This window comes from Cibotium barometz, chromosome 11 (genome assembly GCF_041138505.1).
Source record: "Cibotium barometz isolate CiBa-2024 chromosome 11, ASM4113850v1, whole genome shotgun sequence".
Lineage (NCBI taxonomy): Eukaryota > Viridiplantae > Streptophyta > Polypodiopsida > Cyatheales > Cibotiaceae > Cibotium > Cibotium barometz.
Window position 1 is genome coordinate 2,716,552 of NC_141056.1, and position 25,342 is coordinate 2,741,893.

General features: G+C 45.9%; 3 protein-coding genes across 3 annotated transcripts in view; all 3 read right to left on the minus strand.

Moving 5' to 3' along the window:
- Positions 1-25,342, minus strand: part of THO2 — a 255,820-nt gene that overhangs the window by 107,511 nt on the left and 122,967 nt on the right. Inside the window, exon 13 of the mRNA XM_086804632.1 lies at positions 22,997-23,077. Within this exon, the coding sequence (XP_086660758.1) occupies positions 22,997-23,077 (81 nt within the window). The remainder of the gene's footprint in view (positions 1-22,996; positions 23,078-25,342) is intronic.
- Positions 144-960, minus strand: LOC147633661 (uncharacterized). The gene is made up of 2 exons (XM_086804633.1): positions 845-960; positions 144-738 (listed from the first exon to the last, which is right to left on the minus strand). The coding sequence occupies exons 1-2, from the start codon at positions 887-889 to the stop codon at positions 316-318; spliced, it is 468 nt and encodes a 155-aa protein (XP_086660759.1). The 5' UTR covers positions 890-960; the 3' UTR covers positions 144-315.
- LOC147633662 (uncharacterized) lies at positions 948-2,153 on the minus strand. Its single transcript, XM_086804469.1, has one exon. It carries the CDS (start codon positions 2,007-2,009, stop codon positions 948-950), a length of 1,062 nt encoding a protein of 353 aa, XP_086660595.1. The 5' UTR covers positions 2,010-2,153.

Below are 25,342 nucleotides of genomic sequence, written 5' to 3' on the forward strand. Positions count from 1 at the left end.
TAAGCAGTACGTACCATTTGTAAACAGTCCTAGAAACCTGAATATTTTGTAGACATAGCAACCAAAATACTTAAAATAAAGACTGAACCTCATTACTTAAAGTTTAAATCAATTATCAGTTACCAAGCCCATTACACAATACCTCATGTTAACAGTCATAGTGATATAAGCAAGAACCATGAAAGTCATAGATGATAAAAGAGAGTACAAATATCATGTCTACAGCTGCCAGCACATGTCCTGGTCCACAAGTGCAAAAAGCAAAACAATGAAACACTACAGTTGTCTAGACTCTAGAGTCTAGACGCAAGAGTCTCAAATCTCATCATCAGATGAAGATGATGAGTCTTCTGAAGAGAGCATGCCTCCATCATTGATACCATTGCCCTCTTCATCGAACTCTGGCTCAGCAGCAACAAGCTGCAGTGCATCCTCGTCATGTGCCTCGGGAATCTGAGTGTGAATGAGTTCGACAGCCTCTTTTGCACGCCTCTGCTGGGTGCAACGAACTGGAAGCTTTCCCCTGCGAATGCTCTCTCGTCTCGCAGAGCCTGGATCTGGAGCTGCCGGGCGTAGAGGAATGCTGAGAGATCGTGCACGTGAGCGGGTCACACAACGATCCACGCTCTCAAGCTCTCTATGTAAAGCTCTCAAAATCTCCTCTTGCTCATCTCTAATCTGCCAATCCACAAGCTCCGGGCTGGGTTCATCTACCATTTTGAGTAGTGTTGGATCAACCTGTTTAAACATGCCACAAATTGCATATTTGGACAATGGATATTCATTGAACTAGAAAAAAATTTCTACTTCTAAGTTCTTCTTGAGTCCAAATTTCAATTTATACCTGCTTCGGTGACCCCAAAGCATGGTAGCTTCGCACGAGCCTCATGTTAGCTCTGCAATACACCAACTTCTCTAATTGAGAAGTACTAAGGCGATTCCGAATCTTAGTGTGTATAAGGGAGTAAATCAAGACAATGGGCAACACATGGAGTCCACACTATATGTGGAAACTCTGCCTCGACCATTTGACCCATTGCCTTGCAGTTAGAGGCGTTGTCGGTCACCACCTGCACAACATTGTCCTCCCCAACCTCAAGGATAGCCTGTCGAATGTGGCCATAAATGAACTCCCCTGTGATCCTGTCGCCTGCTCTCCCTGCATCCACGGCACGCAAGAAATAGGTGCCCAAGCAAGATGACACAAGGATATTGATTATGTGCCTCTTGCGAATGTCTGCCCACCCATCTGAAATAATAGTGCATCCAAACTCCTGCCAACCTACTTTCACAGGTGTGAGCACCTTGTCTATCAAGGCCTTCTGCTCATCCAACATGGATGTACGCATCTTCGTATACTGAAGACCTGTCCATGTCTCAGTAGGCCCTACCTGCGCAATTGCTTTCACCATTCTTTTCCATTGGTCTGTCCTTAACACATTGAAGGATATATTACACTCAATAAGAGTACGACAAATCTCCATTTCTGCCACCCTTTGCCGCTCCTTTACCCAAGCTTGTGATGAGATACAAGAACGCAGAGTGGATTGCTTTGATGCCTCCCCTGTACCCCTCGCATCTTGTGGCAGGAGGTCCTCATCATCAGCAATACGTGCCCTCTTCCTGCCTGTGGTGGATTGGGCTGAAGCCGAAAGACTTTCACCCTCATCTACTGTACCTGAACCTGTAACATCTCCAATAAAAGCATCATGGAGAGCATCTTGCGTACTTTCACCACCTCTAACACTGCTTGCACCACCCATTGCAGGACAATTCTCCACAATCAATTGGTCCCTCACAGCTTGTGGTATTTTATCACATGGACCACATTGATTGGTGCACCCGATACTTGTCATGTGCTTGATGATGCGAGTTATGGTGCTAGTGTACTGCTCCCCGCAATACTTGCATGCCCATAGCCGAGTACCTGACCCGTGCTGAGAAGGGGTGTTAACAACCCTCACGACATTGGTGTGGGTTGCCCAGTTCGGGTTAGTCTTGCGCGGCATGATGAAGCCTGGGCGTGAGAGAGAGCGAAGAAGAGCGAAGAAGTTACTCTGCAGAGTTTTGCAGGTACACACGATTGTGCAAGTATTCACAAATGCCCAAAATTTGGTCGCTTATCCACAAGCGCATGGTCGCCACACGCGTTTCGCCACGCCACACCATTTATTATTTTTTTTAAAAGTTTCCGTACGGATCCGTACTGCACGGTACCGTACCGTACTGTACGGATCCGTACGTACGTACGGAATCAACCTTGCCTCGGACAAGGGCATGTCAGTGGACTTTGCCCCGTGGATTTTCCCGTCCTCCAGCATTATGAGAGGCGTCCCCAGGCTGCCCATCATCTTCTTAGATCGGGGGTCAAACCCTCTTCTCTTCCATGAGAATCGTCTCATGGAATGTTGAGGACCTTGGAGGGCTCCCCACCCGTGGTAGGAAGCGCCTTCTAAAGGACCAGCTTCACCCTGCTATTACAGGAGGGTCTATGGATGTGCTTTTGTTGCAGCAACACAAATTGGATAGATCTCAGTGTGGCAAAACTGGTAAGATGCTTTCTGGCCGCACCTTCTGGTCGTCGGCAATTGGGACTAGAGGGGGCTTTCGTATTTCAGTGGCAGCATCTATTATACCTCATGTTATTGGGCACGGTGTTATCATCCCTGCTAGAGCGCAATGGATCTTGATCATGCATGAGGGTCAGAAATTGGGAATCTTGAATATCTATGCACCTAACGTGAGAGGTGAAAGGGTGGCCTTTTGGGACACCATTACAAATGTCATTCCCCAGGTTAATCATTGGATAGTGGGAGGAGATTTTAATATGGTTGAGCAACCTTCTGACAAGAAGGGTGGACGCGAAGGGGGTTTACACCCTTTGGAGCGAACCTCATGGGAGAGGTTCACGCTTTCCTTTTTTGGTAGGGATTGCTGGACAGAGGATGATTTCCAGAGAAGGGAAAATTCCTTATCTTTCTCTTGGCATAACCGCAGGAGCGAGGATGAGAGCATCTTTGCACGTCTGGACAGGTTTTGAAGGCTTTCAGCTGTTAGGGTTAGGGTTTGGAGGTGCTGCAAATACAAACGTGGAGAGGCAGAGAGAGAACACGACTCTTGTTGTGTATTCAGATGATAATGTGAAGTACAATAGCCACATAATAAAGTGACCTAAAAAGATGTGTTCACATGTCCGGCCATAAAATGTGCCGGGTGGACCAAAACACTTATAAACTGTTTATAAGTGTAACTAAGCTAAACTGGGGGGAAAAAACCTCCACCAACTGAAGTAAAAAGTGCCCCAGTAATCTACTGATGATCACTAGCACTCCTCTGGGTGCATACACAGCATAAAACCCAACAAACCCCCCTAGAGTGATATGTGATCACTGTACATCATCCACCAAAAGGAAACAAATTCAAAGCAGTGTGGAATGCTTCGAATTTCGGACGTGGTAATGCCTTGGTGAAGATGTCTGCCACATTCTGATCTGTAGGACAGTAGATGAGACTGATATCACTTGCCTAGAGTCTCTCCCGAACAAAATGATAGTGAATCTCAATGTGTTTCGTGCGAGCATGAAACACAGGATTCCTGGCCACAGCAATGGCACTCTGACTATCAGTATAGATAGGTGTAGGCTCCTCCACTGAAATATCCATATCAGTCATGAGACTACGCAACCAAACACACTCAACAGTAGTAGTGTAGGCTGCTTTGTACTCTGCCTCACAAGACGAAGTGGCCACTGTGGTCTGTTTCTTGCTTAGCCAAGAAATGCATGCAGAGCCAAGAAAGAAACAATTTTCACTAGTGGAATGTCTGGTATCAAAATCACCAGCCCAATCTGAATCACTGTAAGCGTATAACTGCATGTCACCCCCCTCAGGATAAAGCAATCCAAGAGACAAGGTACCCTGCAAATATCGGAATACACGCTTCACAGCTTGCCAATGTGACAACTGCGGGCTGTGCATGAATCTGCTCGACTGAGAGACTGCATACTGAATATCTGGCCGTGTAGTACACAAGTAAATAAGGCACCCAACAGCCTGAGCATATGTAGTGGCTTCAAAGGAAATACTGTCATCTTGTGGTGACAGTTTCATCCCTGGCTCCATAGGAGTGCTAATAGGCTTGCAATCCTGAAATTTAAACTTCTCCAGAAGTTTAGCAACATACCGAGATTGCAACAACCCAATGCCTCTGCTATCCTGCACAAACTGTATGCCCAAATAGTAGTGTACAAGCCCCAAATCAGACATGTCAAATGTCTGATGCAGTCTCTCTTTAAAAGCTGCAATTTTGTCATCATTTGATCCCATGAGCAAGAGATCATCTACATAAAGACTGATGACCAACAGATCTTTCTCTTCTTCTTTACGTACAAAGTGGCTTCTGATGGACTGTTCACAAATCCTTGAGTGAGTAGGAAAGCATCTATCTTTGCATACCAAGCTCGTGGAGCTTGTTTCAAACCATACAAGGCCTTTTTCAGCCTGCATACTTTCCCTTCATGACCATGTTCTGCAAAACCTATGGGCTGATACACATAAACTTCCTCCTCGAGGTCCCCATGTGTAGGAAAGCAGTCTTTATGTCCAACTGGTGAACAACCCAACCACGATGTGCAGCCAATGCAATGACACACCTAAGTGTCGACATACGGGATGTAAGAGCAAATGTCTCCTCATAATCAATGCCCTTCTTCTGTGCATAGCCCTTTGCAACTAGACGGGCTTTGTACCTATCAATGGATCCATCTGCATGTGTTTTCAACTTATAGACCCATTTAGTACCAATTGCTTTCTTGCCTTTGGGCAGATCAACCAAATCCCATGTTTGATTCCTTTTAATAGAATCAAGCTCATCCTGCATGGCTTTGTTCCAATGCACATTGTCTCGTGCATCCACAAATGAATCAGGCTCATCATCATCCTGTAAACTGGATGCCATAACCATATTCAAATCCATGATGTGTGCATGCTCATTGGTCCATGTCTCCCTACGAGTACGACCAACAAGAGGACCCTCTAAATGGCTGTCCTGTAATGTCCTCAAATACCATCTAGGTATGTGTCTGACCTGTGGTGCCTGCTGCCCCATATTTGGTTCAGCTTCTGGCTCAACTTGCTGCTGAATTTCTGCACCACCTTCATGATTTGCTGGCTGTCCTGTACCCTCATGAGTTGGATCACCAACTGTGGAATGACACTCCATAGGTAGTAGACCTTCAAACACATCATTTTCAGCCTGATTTGCATCATAACCAGCCATGGATATTTCTGATTTTTCATCAAAAATCACATCCCGACTAGTGAATATCTTCCTGGATAGTGGGTCATATAACCGGTAGCCCTTGCTCTCACGGCTATACCCAACAAAAATGCATTTTGTGGCTTTATCATCCAACTTCCTCCTCAACTCTTTGGGCATGTGTGCATATGCAAGACACCCAAAGATACGAAAATGTGATACCGAAGGCTTGCGGCCATGCCAAGAATCAAAAGGAGTAATGGAAACCAATGCCTTTGTGGGACATCGATTCAAAATATGACAAGCACACATGACAGCTTCCACCCAAAAGATATGTGGTAGCCTCTTTGCTTTTAGCATACATCTGGCCATCTCCATGAGTGACCGATTCTTCCTTTCTGCAACCCCATTCTGTTGTGGAGTATAAGGAGTAGTATACTGATGTTTTATACCTCTACTCTCAAGAAAGAAATTCAACATGTGTGACATATATTCCCCCCCTCGGTCAAAACGGAGAGTCTTAACCTTGCATCCTGACTCTGTTTCAGCAAGTGCTACAAAGGCCAAAAATGCATCATATACCTGTGATTTCTGTGTCAAAGGATAGACCCAGCATATACGAGAGAAGTCGTCAATAAATGTAGCAAAATAGAAGCACCCACCTAATGACTTCGTCTGCATGGGACCACAAAGATCACTGTGTATAAGCTGCAACTTTGCAGTTGCTCGTAGAGCCTGATCACGTGGGAAGGAAAACCTATGCATTTTTCCCAAAATACATCCTTCACAAATGTGATCTGGAGGTTTCTCCATGAGAGGTAGGTCTGTAAACATGTTATGTCGCTGCATAAGCATAAGACTATCAAAATTTACATGCCCCATGCGAGCATGCCATAACTCCGCATCAACCATAGCTGGAGTAAGAGTGAATGCATTATAAGCAGACTGATCCACTGGCTGAAATGCATCCAACTTATAAAGTCCATGACATAATGTACCAGTAAGCATCAAGGTCAAAGCATTAGCTTTGTCTCTGACCATGCATTTGTCATCATCAAAGGGAACTTGCATACCACAATGTGCTAAAGAAGAAATGGACAACAAATTCTTCTTTATCCTTGGTACATATAAGGCATCTGTAAGGCGAAGAATAGAGCCATCAATGGCTGTGAGCCGAATCTCCCCAATGCCACGAACTGGATATGAAGCATTGTTGGCACACTGAACAGTTTTGCCAACAGGGGCAGGGCCTACATGACAAAACAAATCCCTGCGAGATGTGATATGCTTTGAAGCACTACTATCAAAATACCAAGTACATGCATGCTCTGTCATACTGAGTGCCTGTGAAGACCAAGAGGCATCATAGCTGCATGTATACAAACAGTAATCCCTGTCCTCAACAAAAGAAGCAGTCTCTGGAGGAGCTTTAAAGGCATCATTTACAGACATCCCGGATTCTTTTGCCTTCTCTTTGGCAATCCTCTTTCTACACTCTGTGATGTAGTGACCTGGCTTCTTACAGTAATGACATTTGCCCTTCTTCTTGGGCTGTCCATCACCTTTCTTGGTATCCTGAGATGAACCACCATCACCTGAATTCTGATTTGAACTCTTTGGCTGAGATTTGCCTTTCCCCTTTTGACCTGTAGTAAATGCTTGTTCAGCACTTGTGTTCAAATTCATATTCTTCCTCATTTGCTCTTCTTGTAGCAAGAGAGCAACAAGTTCCTGATACTTGAGGGGTTCAACAGCATTCCTCATGCTGAGGTTCAAAGAGGTATGAAAAGCCAAGTAAGATCTTGGCAAAGAGTGCAAGATGGTGGACACAAGCTGTGTCTCAGGAATAATCTCATCCACATTGATGAGTTGCTCTCTCAAATCCTGCAGCTTGTTTAAGTGACTAGACATATCATCTCCTTCATGCATTTTCTGATTTTCCAGCTCTCTTTTCAAAAATGAGATCCGAGCCTCATTACGAGCAGCATACATCTACTCCAAAGTCACCCATGCATTCTGTGAAGAGCCAGCTGAACGAATATGAGGTATAATAGACCTCTGTACTGACAATGCAATGAGTGACAAGGCTTGTGCATCTCTGGCATCCCATGTCTTCTGAGCATTTGTTCTTTGAACAGGCAATGGCTGACCTGGAGCCTGTACCTGTTGTCCTCGTCCACGAGCACCCTCTTGGGGAGGAGTCTCTGGAGCCAATGGACCTGGACGTGGTTCATCACCACTAATAAAATCCCAAAGACCTTTTGCCACAAGCACATTTTTCAGCATAAAACTCCACAAGGAGTAATTCGTGCCGCCAAATTGTCTTCCTTAGACAAATACGTGAATACATCACTCTGCTGTTGATTTGCCATTATGCCTATGCACAATGTTGTACCTGTGTATCAAAAAACCCAATAGCAAGAACCCTGAAAGCAACTGTACTCCACTGAATACAGTTTACCCAAATATGCCTGCACCTCAATGTGCAACACAATGCACCACTGACTGAGTAGAGCAGCAAAAATGGCTTACACAATGCCAAAATGCCCAAAATTACTGCACCCAAAACCTTGCAAGAAACCTGTAGAGTTTTCTTTGCAAGAAAGTCTGCCTGTATCTACCTGTAGATTTTCACAGAGAAAATAAAAATGCCCAAAATTCAAAGCTTGTAATGCTTACCACAGTTGTACAGAGTAGGTTGTGGTAGTTGTAATGAACAAGTACAGTTGACTGTACTGTGCAGGTACAGTCGACTGGTACTGTACGGAAGCAGGTACGGAAGCAGTATGAAAGCTGGGCGAGTAGGTACAGCACGGAAGCAGGAGGCGACTGTAGACAGATGTGCGTAGCAGGTTCTGGTCAGCTGTACTGTGCAGGTACGTTGACTGTACGGCTGCAGTCGTGTTCTGTACTGTGCACTGTACGAAGCAGGGCGACCAGTTACACAGCAGGTCGCCTGTACGGCTGTCTGCGCAGATCACAGCAGGGCGACCACAGTACAGTACTGTCCTGCGCAGGTTTGTACAGAGGCGCAGTCTGCGTAGATAGGGAACAGTACGGGTACTGGACTGGTGTACGGAGTAGGACAATAGCTGTCGGCGAAGTTAAACGAGCAGCTACTGTGTGCGGACTCTTGCAGGCGAAGCTTTACCTGTACGGGCAGTTGCAGACAAAGCTACTGAACAGTACGGATACCAGTGTTGAAGAGTACGGGCAGGGCAAGGGCAACCTGGAGGCTCTGATACCAAATGAAGGCTGTCAGCTGTTACGGTTAGGGTTTGGAGGTGCTGCAAATACAAACGTGGAGAGGCAGAGAGAGAACACGACTCTTGTTGTGTATTCAGATGATAATGTGAAGTACAATAGCCACATAATAAAGTGACCTAAAAAGATGTGTTCACATGTCCGGCCATAAAATGTGCCGGGTGGACCAAAACACTTATAAACTGTTTATAAGTGTAACTAAGCTAAACTGGGGGGAAAAACCTCCACTAACTGAAGTAAAAAGTGCCCCAGTAATCTCCTGATGATCACTAGCACTCCTCTAGGTGCATACACAGCATAAAACCCAACAGGTTTTATGTGGATGATTGGTCCTTGGATAGAGGACGCACCATTGCTATGATGCCTGGCACCACCAAATCCGATCATTGCCGCGTCGTTTTGTGTCTCACGGAGCCTGGGGCTCGCTCTGCCTCTCCCCATGTCCGTATCCCTGACTCTCTTTATCTTGATGCTTGCTGACATTTCCCTTGAGATCACAGAGATATGGAGATCTTGTGACGATCCTGATCCTCGTCATAATATTGCGCTAGCTCTTGAGAGGACCAGCCATCATTATCATAGCACTGCCTTATCTAAGAAGGAGGCTCTAGACAAGGAGAGAGCTATTAGCCGTAGGATTGCTGCTCTTCAGAGGGAACATGAAAAAACCCCATATGCAACTTGGATTACAAACCTCTTAACCACAGTTAGAGCAGAGCTGCAGTTAGCCATGGACAGCAGGGCTGAGTTCGCCTTTCATGCGAACGAGGCCTTTTGGACTCAGATGGGTGGCAGATGCAACAAAGAGTTTTTTCTAGCACACAGGCCTTCCAATAGCAGGGATTCTGTGAGGTACTTGCAGGACTCATAGGGTGAGGTTCAGATTGAGCCCCATAAGGTGAGGGGTATTGCTTCAGAATTTTATCGATCTTTGTTGACTGCAGAGGTGCCCTCTCCTCAGAGAGATGTGGCACGGCAGAAAGTTTGGGAGTGCATGCCCAGGCTCATTAATGATGCTATGTGTTCTTCACTGGATGCCCCTTTCTCGAAGGATGAATTCCTTCACGCACTGCACGCTCTTTCCAGGGGTTCATGCCCACGGGATGATGGTCTTTCTCTCGCCTTCTTTATTCCTTTTTGGGATCATATTGGAGATGCTATCACTGTTGCCCTTCAGGAAATGTGGTTGTCGTCCATACCTCATGGAGGAGCTGATTCACCTTATCCCCAAGAGTGGAGACAAGACTGACATCAAGCAATGGAGGCCCATAACCGTTCTTGGATCTGCATATAAAATCTTAGCTAAAGCCTTGAGTATAAGGTTGCAGCCGGATTCTCCAAAGGACTATCCATGATACCCAGAATGGTTTCCTCCAAGGAAGGAGTATATTTGATAACATTTTTTCTTTCTGGGAAGCTGTCGAGTGGGCAAAGTCTAGTCAGCAGCCTCTTGCCATTCTCTTTCTTGATTTTGAAAAAGCTTATGACAGAGTGGATTGGGATTTTTCGAAGGGCACTACCTGGTATCCAAAGATGGAATTTCTCCAGATTCCGCAGAATCCATAAACCTGAGGATGGATCCAAATTCCTAGAAAAGAAGTCCAAGAATCCATAGACCTGTATACCATAATCCTTGTATACCATAACTCTTACCACATACTCTGTGCTAACCACACCCCTTGGAGTAGAGGTGGACTTTATCCATAAAAGCATCATATCCATGAGATCTCCAAAGATTTCTTCTCTGTAAACTTGGACAGATTCGTCCATAGAAATTGCTTGTGAAGCCCAATATCTATATAAATCTCGTCTAAGAAAGAAATCTCCATAGATATAATCCATCCCAATAAAGGGAGCCATAAACAATGTTTCCCTGAAACCATCTCAAGGCAAATAACGACACCTTTCTCCTTGCATAGCTATACAAGGGAAACCCTATTGGCACTTTGCTCCAAAGTAGCCCAAGCTTATGGAATGATATGGACTGGATGGAAGGACGCCTCAAGGTTGGCATGTATGAAACCATAGAGCCTAATAGCTCTACTGAATTTGAGGCACACATGGGGTTTTCCCAAAACTCGATCAGAGGGGTGTCTTGCCTATACAGGGAGGCTCATAGCACTGTTTTAGCCTGTGGGGGACGCGGAAAGCGTTTTCAGATTTCCCGTTCAGTGAGGCAGGGCTCTCCCCTCGCCCCTTCACTGTACCTCATTGTAGCTGAGGCTATGAGCAGGTTTCTTCCGGCTGCCCCTAGTGTTGTGGGTCTCAGCCTGCCTTTATCCACGGAGGAAGAGTTTTTGGACTCTGTGTTAGCAGATGATACGGCGTTGTTCCTTGAGGCTTCACATGCTTGTTTATGTTCTTTCCGGACAGCCTTGGAGGCCTTTTGTTTGGCAGCAGGAGCTACTATCAATTGGCATAAGTCAGTTGGTTTTTGGATCAGTGATTCTCCTCTTGCAGATTGGGGTACAGATGTTGGTTTTACTTGGATTGAGAGAGGATGCTCTGCCAGATACCTTGGTTGTCAGGTGGGCGTTGACATCTCCCCTGCACAACAGTTTGCTCCATTGCTCTTAAGCTTAAAAGCAAACTTCATCACTGGAGTAGGAGGAAGCTCGACTTGGCCTCTAGAGCTTTGGTGGTTAACCAAGTTTTGCTAGCCACGACTTGGTTTATCGCTTCGTGCTCGATTTTTCATAAGGGCTGCATTGGCCAGCTTCGTCGCCTTATTCGGACCTTTCTTTGGTCAGGGCTTGATGTAAATGCACACATCAAGGCTAGAGTTGCTTGGGAAACCATTATCAGGCCTAAGCAGGAAGGGGGATTGAATATCATTGACCCTAAGGTGCAATGTAAGGCTTTGCTTTTTTGTAAGCTGGTTGTTAGGGGCTTTCTTCCAGGCACTGAGCTGTGGAAGGACTTTCTCATGCAGCAGATCACGAAGTGTGTCCCCGTTCACGGAGGTGACTGGACTCTCAGCTCACGCTTCATTTTTTCGGATGCAGTTCACCGCTCCCCTTCATCCCCCCTGGTTAGGTCCCTCCTACGGGCCTCGGACTGCCTGAGGAGTTTTTTGGTACACATCCCCCGGCATACAGCGGAGGAAGTTAACCAGCAGCCCATTTTGTGGAATGATTTGATCTTAGATGTGCATGGTAGGCCTCTTGGGGCAGCTATGCATATTCTTTGGGCTGGCTTGGAGACCCTATGCCCCACAGTGCTAGCTTGGAAGAGGTTTCAGAGCCTCACCGAGGTACAGAGATTGGATTTCACGCAGCATTTGAGAGGCTCTAGCCGGAGGATTGCATAGATTGATGCAGCCATTCCCAACCACTAGATTACTGGATCTTTCTTGGAAGGTCGTCATCATTCTTGGTTTGGGCTTTTTTCTGGGACAGGTGTTCCTCTTCAGGGTTATGCGTCTCCCCTTGCCTAGGGAGGATTATGTACCGGTCTTTTTTTCTGTACAGGATGCATGGCAGTTATAGAGATGTGACGTGCAGGACCTTATTGAGGGCCCCCGGATTCGTCGAGTTAGAGTTGTTGGCAGGTTAGTGAAGCACGTCTTTGTTGACCCCCTCCCCCAGGGATGATCACAGACAATGTTAGCCTTTGGTTGTATGGTGGCTGCCCTATCAAACATTTGCATTGGGACCCCGGTGAGTGGGAGTGGAAGGATGCTTGTAACCCTTTGAAAAGCATGCCTTTTTTTGAGTTATACGGTGCGGAATGCCAGACATCTTATCTTGGGACACATTTAGAGTGTCCCTACTCTTAGACCCCATTGGGAATCTTACGGCATTTCGACTGACATTCAGAGGGTTTTTTGGCGGAGATTGTGGCATTCTTATACGAATCCACAGAATTCCTCCTTTATCTGGGTTTCTCTTCATGGTGGTCTGGCCACCAATCAGTGGAGGTCGTTTACTGGTGCTTGCCCAGCATGCCCTAGATGTGCAGGGGTTTCGGAGTCAGTTTACCATTGTTTATGGGAATGCAAGGAAGCACAGAGGGTTTGGTCTGCGATAGAACACCTCTTTGATAGGATTAAGAGGGATGCTATCATTTCTTTTGGTTCTATCATTTGGTTGACACAGTCTGGACCTCAGCTGAGATTCGAGGGGACTGACAGGAGCTTGGCCATTCTGGTTAGGCAAGGAGTTGCTCGGCAGTGTTGTCTTTAGGATTTGCGACTTTCACACTTTGTCCTTCCGGCATAGAGGTTAGACAGCTCTTGGGAGATTATTGTTAGCATCTCAACCTGGAATATCTGGAGACTAGATGCACCGAGGCCATTGAGGGTACTACCGTTCTTGTTTCTCAGTGTCTTTGCAGGATTTGGAGTGATATTATTCACACCATCATGGCTATCTGGGCCAGAATCCAGGAATCTTCGAGGGTTGCGGAGAGGAAGCGCGGCCAGTTTATGAGAGAGTGGGACATTGGTATCTTTTTCACGTCCTCTCATTCAGGACATTATTGGCAGCACACGGCTCCTGATTAGTTGAGATCTCCACCTTACTTAGTGTGAATTCTCCATTTTGTAAAAATTTTTTGTACTTAATAGAAGTCTGCTTTCTGGAAAAAAAAATATCAAGCATGGGGCTAATGAGTATGGCCGAGAGGTCTCCCTCAGCTATGTCACGTGAAAAGGTAGCTCGATGATGGCAGTGGAGCATGTCCTAAATCAGGAGCTGATGAGGTGATCGTGGCCGACGGCCGGGGGGCTGAAGGCACACTGGAGTGCAAAGGCTTGGTCTAGAGAGAGAGAGAGAGAGAGAGAGAGAGAGAGAGAGAGAGAGAGAGAGAGGCTTGAGAGTTGAGACTTGAGAGAGAAAGAAAGAAAGATATATTAACATCTACGAGAGGCCAAAGTCGGCCTATGAGACCAAACTTGAGAGAGAAATGAAAATGAAATGAAATGTAATGAAATGTTATATTAACGTCTTCAAAAGGCCAAAGTGACCTATGAGACCAAAGTTACAACCATGTGACATTTGATACACTGTCTGGAAAAGGAAAGAAAGAACTAAGTATCTAGCCCCACAATACATCAGTAGGGGGGGCATCCGGAAGCAGCAACTAGGGAGAGGGGGAAGCTAATGCTACTAGTCAAAATGGGGTACATGAGTACATGGATACATGAATACATGAATATGGGGGAGTACAAAAGTGACAGTGAGTACAACAGTATATGGCTGGAGTCGTAATCATCCTAGGAGCTCTAGCATGGGTCTTTGCCGGATGGCCTGGATATCTGCCATAGTGAGATGCCTGGTCGGGCGAGCCCGATGCCTCGCAATGATGCTCTGAATCCTCCGGTGTAGGCACCATCTCCCATGTGAGGATCCGCGAACCCTCGGGCGTCTAGATCTGCCCAAATGGATAGCTCTCTCAACTAGAGTCCCACGAGGTGCTCGCTGCTGGGCTGTCAACAGTGTCCCCTCCCGGGTAGTCCCTCTAAAGAAGTCAGTAATCTGTCTCTATGTGGACTCCCTGCCAGTCGGGCATCTGCTCCTGATGATGGACTCTCTGAGCCTGCGGATCTCCAAGAGGTAAAAAACCCAAGCATCGCTGATCACAATAGTCCATGACTCTAGCCAGTGGTCCAAATCCCTCTCTGAAAAGGCAATGGTAGCGCCCTCGAATCTCATAATATGCTGTGCAACGACAGATGTAGTGCTCCTCCGTCTCTGGCTCTGTCCAACAAATCTGACAAATCCTGTCCCCTGGAGGTATGCCTCTAAATCTGCCTGTCTCTATCTCTAACTGATGTGAGGAGGTGCGGATCTGCCCAATGGCGCACCTCAATCCATGAGACAGATGGGTATCCATGTAGCTCGGTCTAAGTATAAAGCCATCCTCAGTGGTGCGGAGAAGATGGGCTCTATAGGAAGCCATCTTCGTCCCCAACTCCTGTGAGGGCTCTAGCCATGTCCTCCTAGTGTCCAACTGAATGAGGTCCTGTCTGATGACTCTACTAATCTCAGAATGTGTCAAGGTGAGAGAGGGTGCCTCGAGAGAGTACTGGAAGGGTGGAAGTCTGTCAAAGCTGAACCCGTGGAGCTCAAACCAAGATGCTATCTACGCATACCAACATGAAGTGTCTCCCTCCATGGCTAGCTGATGAGAGGACTCTAAAGCAAGTCGTGCATACCGGTGTCGGGGAAGCTCCCAGGTGCTATGAATGAAGGACACTGATCTGGCGAGAGCCTCTACTACGATCGGTGGTGCTTCCATCTCGGCTCAGATAATCTCATGGGGTACCGAGGCCTTAGCCCGAATCATCCTGGAGATCATGGACACAAGTGGTCTCTCCATCAATCTCCATCCATCGTATTTGCGTCCTGATCAACTGTGACGATCTAGGCTAGGCCCCCAGATCTGTGCTCCATATAGCATAGCCGATGTGACAAGCGTGTCAAAAAGCCACAGCTTAGTGCGTGGCTCCTGAAACTGTACCTGTGAGCACATCCTCTCTAGACCTCCTAGTGCTGCATATCCTCTAGTCAATCTGGCCTCTGCTGCCCCCCTCATGGAAAATGTGGGCCCAGTGAACACCACTCCAAGATATGTGTATCAGTCAACATACTCCACTGTCTCCTGCCATATGTGAAAATAGGCGCTGATCTCCAGACCCACTGAGCTGTAGTGTTAAACACCATAACCTTGATCTTACCAAGGTTAACTGAGAGCCCATTGTCCTGTGCATAAGCATGTAAAGTATCCAAGTGCCTCCGCATACCCTCTGGTGAGTTTGCTATAAGCACAATATCATCAGCATATAAGAGCAGAGGTATCCAAGTGCCAGCCAACTGGGCTCCTCTGTCCCCTCGTGTCCCAATATAATCAGAGATCTCATCAATGTATAGTCCAAATAGAGTCGGAGAGAGCGGGCAGCCCTGTTTCACCCCTCTAGTGGAGTGTACTGGCTGGGAGAGACCCTCTGAAGTCCGCACCTGCCCAACTACTGTCTCATAAAGTGCCATAATACCCCAAATGAGCTCACATGGAACCCCCAAGTCTTGCAACCTGCGCATCAGTCTAGCTCTGGGCACTGTGTCAAAGGCCTTGCGGAAATCCACAAAGCCACAGTAGATCCTCCTCCCATGTGCTCTGCCCTCCTCAATGATAGCCCTGAGGGTAAAGATATGATCCAAAGTAGAGAATCTCCTCCTGAAAACGGCCTGTCCCCTGAGCTCGGACCCCTTGTCTCTCTGCCCATCTGCTCAACTCATGCTCAAGAGTAGAGGCATATAGCTTGGCCAGCAAGTGACCAATCATAATGGTGCGGTAGTTAGTCGGCCGGCTCGGATCTCCAGACTTGAGTACTGGCACAATCGTGGAGGTACTCCAAGTCCCAGGAAACCCCTCACACATGGCTCTATTAAACATGAGAGCTAGCAAATCTGCAATCATATCTCTAGCATGTATGAAATGCTCGAATACAATGCCCTCATGATCCTGTGTCCTCCCTGTATGCAATCTGTTGATGGTCCTCCTCACCATCTCTGCTGTGAAGAAGGTAGAAGTGGGTGGACAAGGCTCTGGAGGGTTCGGTAGTGGTGGCTACTCTGGTACTGTGTAGAGGGAGGCTGCATACTCGCCCCATGTATCTGGAGAGGTAATGGCCGGAGGCGGGGGGTGCACTCTAAGCAATCTCCAAGCCTCCCCAGAATCCTAACTCAAAAACAACTGATAGATGTCTCTCTCCAGCCGAGCTAAGAATGCTCTCTTCTTCCGCCGAATGAGGGATCGGAAGATGATGCGTGACTGTCTATATGTAGTAACACCTGTGGCCACCTCTCTCTGTAGCCGGGCTCTGAGCTCCCTACAGTCATCATCATACCAACTATTCTGGGGCATGCTCCCAGGACGTGGTCGTACTGTGGGCTGCGTGTGTGGGAAGGCCGTCACTGCAGGTGTACGTAAAGCCTCTGTCAGGATCTGTGTGAGCTCTGCTAATGGCCTGTGTGGATCCTCTGCACTCAACAAGCTGTAGATCTCTGCAGTGTATACTCCATCAGTCTCTCTATAGAAGGTATATCTCGGGTGATAGGAGGACTGCCCAACCTGGTGGGTACTGTAGTGGAAATCCACCGTAAACGAGAGAAGTGCATGATCCACCGTAACTCCAATGGGCCTGGGGCCAATCGCAAAATCCTGGATACTCGGGATGACGGTTGGCGAGGCTAAAACATAATCCACTATGCTGGCCCCATGTCTATGTGGAAAGCAAGTAAAGCCACTGGCAAGTGGATACCTCTTTAGGCCATTTAAAATGGCCAGCCCATGTGCAGTCCCCATCTCCAAGAGGTATCTCCCATACTCAGTACACTCCACCTCATCCTGTGATCTCCGGGTCAAACACATCTCCTCCATATCTATTTCTCTCAACATCTCCTTTGAAGTGTCAAAGAAGGAGGTCTGGTACTGAGCCGTTCGAGCATTAAAGTCCCCAAGTATGATAACATCTCCCTCCCTTGAGAACTCCCATATGTACTCATCTAGAATCATATATGGAGATTGCCCCTTGGGCGCTGCATAATGAGATGTGCTGGGTGGAAAGTAACATATATCTGCCCTCACTCTGACCCACATGTACCTCGCGCTCTCATCACGGCGCATAACATGGATGAGTGGCTGAAGCTCCTCTCTAAAAAGAACTGCAACTCCTCCGGATCCACGACCACCATGCTTCGAACGGGCCTCCTGTCTACAAGTCGTCTCCCACTCTGGGTAATGTGCTGCCTGGGGCTTGATGTGTCTCCGAGTAGAAGATGATGTCCCTATCTCTGAAGCTGTCCTCAAAGGCCCCCACATCCAGTCTCAATGCTCCGTTGCAGTTCCATACTGCAAGTCTCAGACTGGTCCCATAGGTCTCGCACCGTCAGGTGGTGAGGTGGTGCGTCTCTTGCTATACCTACTGTACCAGCCACCGTACCTACTATACCAACCATTGTACATGTTGTACCGGCTGAATGGAGCGTTGTACTTGCTGTACCAGCTCTATTGCATGAAGACCCGTGGTTTTTGGGGAAGAATCAGTACCCACACGGAGGTATATGGATTATATTGTTGGTTCGCCATTTCTACACCCTGTGTTCCGGCTTGGTAGCCTAGTGTTGGGCTGTGTTATGGCATTTGTATATGGATAATCCGGCATCTCCCATGGGGAGAGTAAGGCCCTCAAAGTTTGTACATGATATTATTCTCCTTGGGTAATAAAATACTCCCGGGGGGGGGGGGGGGGGGGTTCAGGCCATTCCGGCCTCTATGCGGTGTCACACGTGCAAGCTCCATTTTCAGCATTTGTGGATGTTTTGTCCAGCTTTTATGTTTTATGCAAAGTGATGATGGATATGTGTTAAGGTTGTGGCCATGTTTAAATGTTTTAATATGCATTGATGGTATCAACAAGTGTGTCAAAGGCCCTAGTCCCCCGGGCGCCGCGAGTTACACCATCCACTCTTCTTTATTCATGGTCTAACAGGAGAAGAGATGTAGGGTATGTATCTATGCACGGTTAGACAGATTTTATGTGGATGATTGGGTGCTTGACAGAGGTGGACATACTTTGACTGCTACAGGCACCTCCAAATCGGATCGTTGCCCAGTGGTTTTATGTATTAGAGATCCGAATTGCCATGGATCAGCACCCCATGTACGCATCCCTGATCATTTGTTTTCAGATGCAGAGCTATCGCGTCGTATGCTTGATATTTGGAGATCTCACGACTTCTTACAGGCCTCTCAAAGCTTGGCCTCTGCTCTCTATGATATTAGTGACTTTTATCACACATGTGCCCTGTCTAAGGAGGCAAGAGGCCTTGGACTTAGAAAGCGCTATTAGACATAGATTGGCTGCCTTGCAGAAAGAGCACAAGAAACATCCTCATGCTCAATGGGTTTCAGATTCTTTATGTACTGTTAGAGCAGAACTTCATCACTCTCTTGAGCAGCGCGCGGAGTACCGTTTCCATCCCCAGGAATCCTTTTGGACACAGATGGGTGGCAGATGTAACAAACATTTCTTTGCTTCTCACGGCCCATCTCATGCCAGAGATAGTGTCAGGCAGTTGCAAGATTCACATGGCACTCTTCACTCAGATCCTCTTATCGTTAGACAGATTGCCACCAATTTCTATTGCCAACTTCTTAGTGCTGAGCCCCATTCTGATTTGAAACACAGGGCACAGAGGAAGGTTTGGAATGCATTGCCACATTTGATCACTGAGGAGATGTGTGCCGCTCTGGATGCCCCTTTTTCTATGCAGGAGTTCAATCATGTTCTTCATGCCTTACCTCATGGTAAGTGTCTAAGGGAGGATGGCCTCTCCCCTGTTTTTTTCATTACCTTTTGGGATAAGATTGGGATTGAGATCACATCGGCTTTGCAAGAGATGTGGGACACAGGTTCTATGCCTTCTTCTCTCACTGAGGGGCTTATTTATCTTATTCCTAAGAGTGGGGATAAGACATTGATTGGCCAATGGAGACCTATCACCTTATTTGGAACTGCCTATAAGATTCTTGTTAAGGCAGTGAGCATCAGGTTGCAGCCAATTTTGTAGGATGTTATTCATGATACCCAGAATGGATTCTTATACGACAGGAGCATCTTTGATAACATTTTCTCGTTTTGGGAGGCCGTCGAATGGGCTAAAGCAAACAATCAGCCCTTAGCCATTCTACTCTTAGATTTTGAGAAGGCCTATGAGGGTACTCTTAGTCATATGGGCTTCTCTCAGAGATGGATCAAGGGAGTTTCATGCATGTATGGTGATGCCCACAGTAGAGTTCTTGCTTGCGGTGATAGAGGAGAGCCGTTTCAGATTTCTCGCTCAGTACAACAGGGCTGCCCATTAGCCCCTTTATAGGCCATGCGCATCTTTCTCCGCTCCACTACTGGTATTTCAAGATTGAGGTTGCCTCTTCGTAGTCATGAGGAGTTGGTTGACTCTGAGTTAGCTGATGACACAGCCCTGTTTTTGGAGGCTTCACATATATGCTTATGTTCCTTCCGGGTAGCACTAGAGGAGTTCTGTTTGGCAGCAGAGGCACTCATTAATTGGCACAAATCTATTGGTTTTTGGGTTAGTGATTCACCGAGAGTTGATAGGGGTGCAGAGCTTGGTTTTACTTGGATCAGTAGAGGATGCACTGCTAGATATTTGGGATGCCAAGTTGGGGATTGATATTTCTCCTGCACAACAGTTTGCTCCGATACTTATGAGTATCCGGAAAAAGCTCCTCCATTGGAGCTCCAAGAGATTAGATTTAGCCTCCAGAGCTTTGGTGGCTAATCAGGTTTTGCTTGCCTCAGCTTGGTTTATTGCCTCTTGTTGGTGCTTCTCTCGTGCGTGCATTGGCCAATTGCGGAGATTGATCCGCAATTTTCTCTAGCCGGGCTTGGATGGCACCTCAGACACTCGTGCCAGGGTAGCTTGGCTCACAGTTATTCAGCCCAAGAGAGGGGGGCTTGGATATTATCGATCCGGATGTTCAGTGCAGGGTGTTGCTTTGCAAACTTGTGGTCAGAGGTTTCCTACCAGGCACTGAGCCTTGGAAGGATTTTTTCTTGTCTCAGATTTCCAGATGTACACCCAGGGTCGGGAGCGACTCGATGCCCAACACACCTTTTTTGTTCACAGAGGCTGATATTAGGGCACCATCTTCCCCTCTTATTGCAGCCATTGTCAAAGCATGGAGAAGCATGATATATTTTTTGCGACAAAGGCTTCCTAGGTCTTTGGACGAGGCTGACCGACAACCTATTATGTGGAATGAGTTCATTAGGGATGAGGCTGGTCGGCCACTTGGTACATCTCGTTATATGCAATGGTCAGGATGGGAGAGATGCGCATACACAGTTCTTGCTTGGAAGACCTTTAAGAGTCTTCCGGAGGATCAGAGAGTTGCATCCACTCAGCATCTTAGGGGCTCTCGCATTCGTATTGATCAGATTGATGCAGCTATTCCGCATGAGTGGCTTTCTAGGACCTTTCACGGAGACTATCATCCGAGTTGGCTGGGAGTTTTTTCGAGGATAGGCATACCACTGCAGGTCATTGCTCTACCGGGCCAGGAGGATACAAATTGCCTCATTTATTCTATCATGCCTAGTGGGAGATTGAGGAGATGTATGGAGGAGATCATCCCAAATACTAGGCTTAGTCCAGTGAGGATTAATGGTCGCTCGGGAAAGCACTGGTATATTGACCCTTCTCCTCAGATAGTGACTCATGGCTTTTGGTGTTTGTGGCTATATGGTGGCAATCCTATCAGATATCTTCAGTGGGATCGAGGAGAGTGGGAGTGGATTGATGCCATCGATCCTTTGAAAAGCCTTCCTTTTTTCAGTTTCACTGTTCAGAATGCCAAGCTTCTCCTCACTCAACAGATGCATAGGATCCCTACTCTCAGGCCTCATTGGGAGAGCTATGATATTTCTCGAGTGATACAGCGCAGATATTGGTATAGACTTTGGCACTCATACAGAAGGAGCCAAATCTCTCATTTCTTTTGGTTATTCTTACATGGTGGTCTCCCCACCAATCAGTGGAGATCAGTTTTTGGTGTAGCACCTTCCTGTCCTAGATGTGCGGCAGATTCTGAGTCCGTACAACATTGTCTATGGGGATGCAGCATTGCACAGCAGATTTGGGATCCTGTAGCCCAACTTATGGGCAAACTGAGTGGCCGAGCCATGCATGTCACTTGGGGGGCAGTTGCTTGGCTCTCCCAGTCCAGTCTGCAGCTTTTTTATGAGGGCAGTGGTACAGATTCTACTTTTTTCATTCGTAGAGGTATTGCCCAGCATGGTTTATTGCAGGATGTTCCTCACTCTGATTATACACACCCTAGACAAAGGATTGACACCAGTTCAGAGATTATTGCCAGTATTACAGCATGGCAGATCTGGAGAGCTAGATGCACGGAGGCTATTGAGGGTGTCCAGATTTTTGGATCTCAGTGCATTAGTACTATATGGGGTGATATCATCCACACTCTTATGGCTACTTGGGCTCGCATTTAGGGGCCCTCTCGTTCTGCGCAGGCGAAGCGTGTGACATTTATGCAGGAATGGGACCATGGCATCTTCTTTTCCTCTAGTACCACAAGTCTTACATGGCATCATGATGCTCCTCAGTGGTTGAAATCACCTTACATATTGGGGTGATTCTATTCTTTTTTAGCTTATAGCTGTGATTGTTGTATGTTTTTCTCATACTTAATAGAGGTCTCTTTCTATATATATATATATATTTTAAAAAGATATATACAAGAATATTTAGCTAAGTTAATATTAAACTCCAGTGAAACTCCTCCATAGTCATGGTCAGTGGATACAAAGGTACATAGTCATGGTCAGTGGATACAAAGGTACACACGCAGAACTTTTCACGGAATACAAGAAAATTGCATTGGACTATGAAAATTTCAAGGGAACACCTTGATAGGATAAGAAAGCCACCTACCACAAGCCATGAATCTCTACACTAACCAAATTACAAAAAAATGACACATCAAAAACCAAGAGTGGAGAAAAAGCTTAGTAAGTTTTAGTAGATATGGTCCTGAGATTATCATGTGTCAATTATATACAAGAATATTTAGCTAAGTTAATATTAAACTCCAGTGAAACTCCTCCATAGTCATGGTCAGTGGATACAAAGGTACATAGCCATGGTCAGTGGATACAAAGGTACACACGCAGAACTTTTCACGGAATACAAGAAAATTGCATTGGACTATGAAAATTTCAAGGGAACACCTTGATAGGATAAGAAAGCCACCTACCACAAACCATGAATCTCTACACTAACCAAATTACAAAAAAATGACACATCAAAAACCAAGAGTGGAGAAAAAACTTAGTAAGTTTTAGTAGATATGGCCCTGAGATTATCATGTGTCAATTATAAACCAGACACGAAAAGTCTCAAAAGTATTCTTCCCTTGAAAAACTGATGCCCAAATGGGTGAGGTATTCCTCTTTTTGTAATCCTACAGTAGTGGATATACTTCTAATACGGTGATCTCCACACTGCCTAGCTACCTGATCTCCTTAGGGTTTGATGAATGTTTTAATTGTGTAGTGCATGAATCCCCATTACGATAACATAGGCATTAACCTTCAGTCCATCCTATAACCTCCTATTGGTTCCTTGAAAAGAGCAAGGAACTATTTTTCAATAGTTTCTATTTAACTGAAGTTTTGATGTGATGACTTGCAAACAAACCACCAACAAACAATCTCCACGCCGCAAAAAACAACCATGAAACTCTGAACATATGAAATAAAGCTCAAGCATGAAGGAAAGACATGGTTCAGTTTCAAAGGCTTTACCATCATTGATATCAAGAGAGAAATACTCTTAGTTCAACACAAATTAAAACACCACCAATGCCAATCTGCTTACACAAATTAAACATCAAAAATAAAAATTTGCTTTGAGATTGACTCTTTACCGGAAAAGGCCACCACAGATTTGTTGGTATGCAACAGGATTCAAACTTGCAAATCGTTCAAATAGTATATGCGCATGAAGCCTGCAAGGGGCAAGGGAAAGAACCAAAACAGGCTTTACATCTTTTTTCTATTGGCATTTACTTGAACAAACTTCAACTGATGAAATGGTAAAATAACATTAGAAACTTGAACCACCAAAATGGATCCAGCAAAAATACTAAGGTTTCAACTTTGAACACTCAGTCTCTTAGACAATTTCGTGTTGTCATACAACTCACGCACATGGAAGGAATATGATCTGCAAATTAACTTATTAAGTCACTCCTTTTTGTACTTTCAATCTTATCTCATTATTGTGTGCATCGTGTTGTTTCACTCTCACTCCTTCTGCAACTCAATTGTGCTTTGTGTGCTTCATTGCTAACACTAAACCTAACATAGACTCAATGTCCATCTCCTGTGTTAGTGTCGCTGTATGGTGCTGGAGGATGCCCCAGGTCTGAGCTGCTGATGATAGGAGAGCCTAGGTCTCTGAGGACGGGGGGGCGTCCGCCTCTGTGGAGGGACTGCCCTCTCTCAACGTGTGCATGGGGCCAACACGGTGTGCCCTTGGGGTGTTACTGTAAACGCAATCTGGAGTTTCTCCCATGATCTCTATGTCCCCTCTGGTGCCGGTTAGTTTGAATATCAATCATGACCATCTAGTGGGGGAAAGAGTGATCGCTTAGTGCTAGGTTCCTAGAATTGAGCCTGGAAGCACTCTCTAGAGAGGCCAAGGCGCATGACCTCCTGCCAAGCAGAACTGGCTGGCTGGTGAACCCCGAGATAAACATAACGTGATGAGCTCACCACCAAAAAAAAAAAAATCCACGCTCGGAATATCCAAAATGCCTGCTGCGAGAACCTTCCAAGAAATTCCAATCCATGCCTTCTCAAACTCAAGTTGTGTGGCATTATCAAAGATACCAGTTTGAGTAATGTATCGAATGCAAGAAAGGTTGGACACTCACATTGATTGCCTTGGCTAAGTCACTGTAGGATGTTCAAAGCAAGATAATCAGCCTCTCCAACAAAGCAACCGCAGCAACTCGTACCCCTGCTCTCCAAAAGCATTTCCATTTTTGCATAGCCTCCAAGGCAGCATGGGTGTGCTTGCAAGAGGTTTCTTTTCTGTGGGTAAGCCCACAAATGTGGTTCTCAACTTAAACTCGTGATAACTGATACACGCATCCACATAATCAAATCTGTGCATATGGGGCAGTAGTAGTCTAACCCCTCTAAGATAACCTTGTGTTCCTGTTTGTTTTCACTGGATACCATCATGAAGCTCCAACATCAAAACAGTCTGGATTATAGAAAAACCTACGTAATGAGTTGAGAAATTGAAACCATAACAGGTCAAACTTTGCCCCACGGTCCAACTAATTGTGTGGTGTTGAAGTTATGTTCCATCCTAGCCAATCAGAGAAAGAGCTGTTGTAATGGAATACTTAATAGTTCAGAAAGCAGAAACTGTTGAAATTGTAAGATGTATCTTATTCCCCTTGTTCTTCATTCTCTTTAGGATGTCTGTGTCCACATACCCTTACTAAAGCTTAGCTGCCTTGCATTTGGAAGGCATGCCAATTCAAACTCATGAGAATATCATAAGCATTGTGAAGTAAGAAACTTGGTTTGCGAAGTATTTTGAGTTCTGCTCATTGATGTACCAAATTGAACTTCAGTAGTTCCAAAATCTCCTCTAGGTGTTTTGCATGGGTGTGTAAAAACATCAGCGTATTGTTGATAGAGATAAGGGAGGTTTTAACACCTTTGTCATCAGTTTGCTCAAGATCACTAGCAATTCTTGCTAGGACAATTGACCAAATGCCATAATTCTAGCCCCTTTTTTACCAAGGAGATGGTGTGAATGCCCAATTTTGTCTCACCTAATGTAGCAATCCAAATCTAAGCAAGCGAAAGCACATTGTTTTCATGGAGGAGGGGAATCAAGCGATCTTTTTCTCATCAACTACCAAAAGACTCTCTTGGGACCTTTGTGCCTTAGATTGGTTGAGATCGCCATACGTTCTGGGATGATGATTTTTTGTTCTAGCTTCTAGCCATGATTTTGTATGGACTCTTCATACTTAATATAAGTCTCTTTCATTTAACAATCTCTAAGTCAAACATCAAAATATGACTAACAATACACCTTCAAATGTCGGGTCTCTATGTAGACCTAATTAAAAAATCAGCTCCCATGCACTTAGATTTGTGCACTTAGATGATAACATACCTTTTTTCTCAATGACAACTCTAGGTCACATGCTTGAAGAAGCTTGATATATTACAAAGTTGGACCA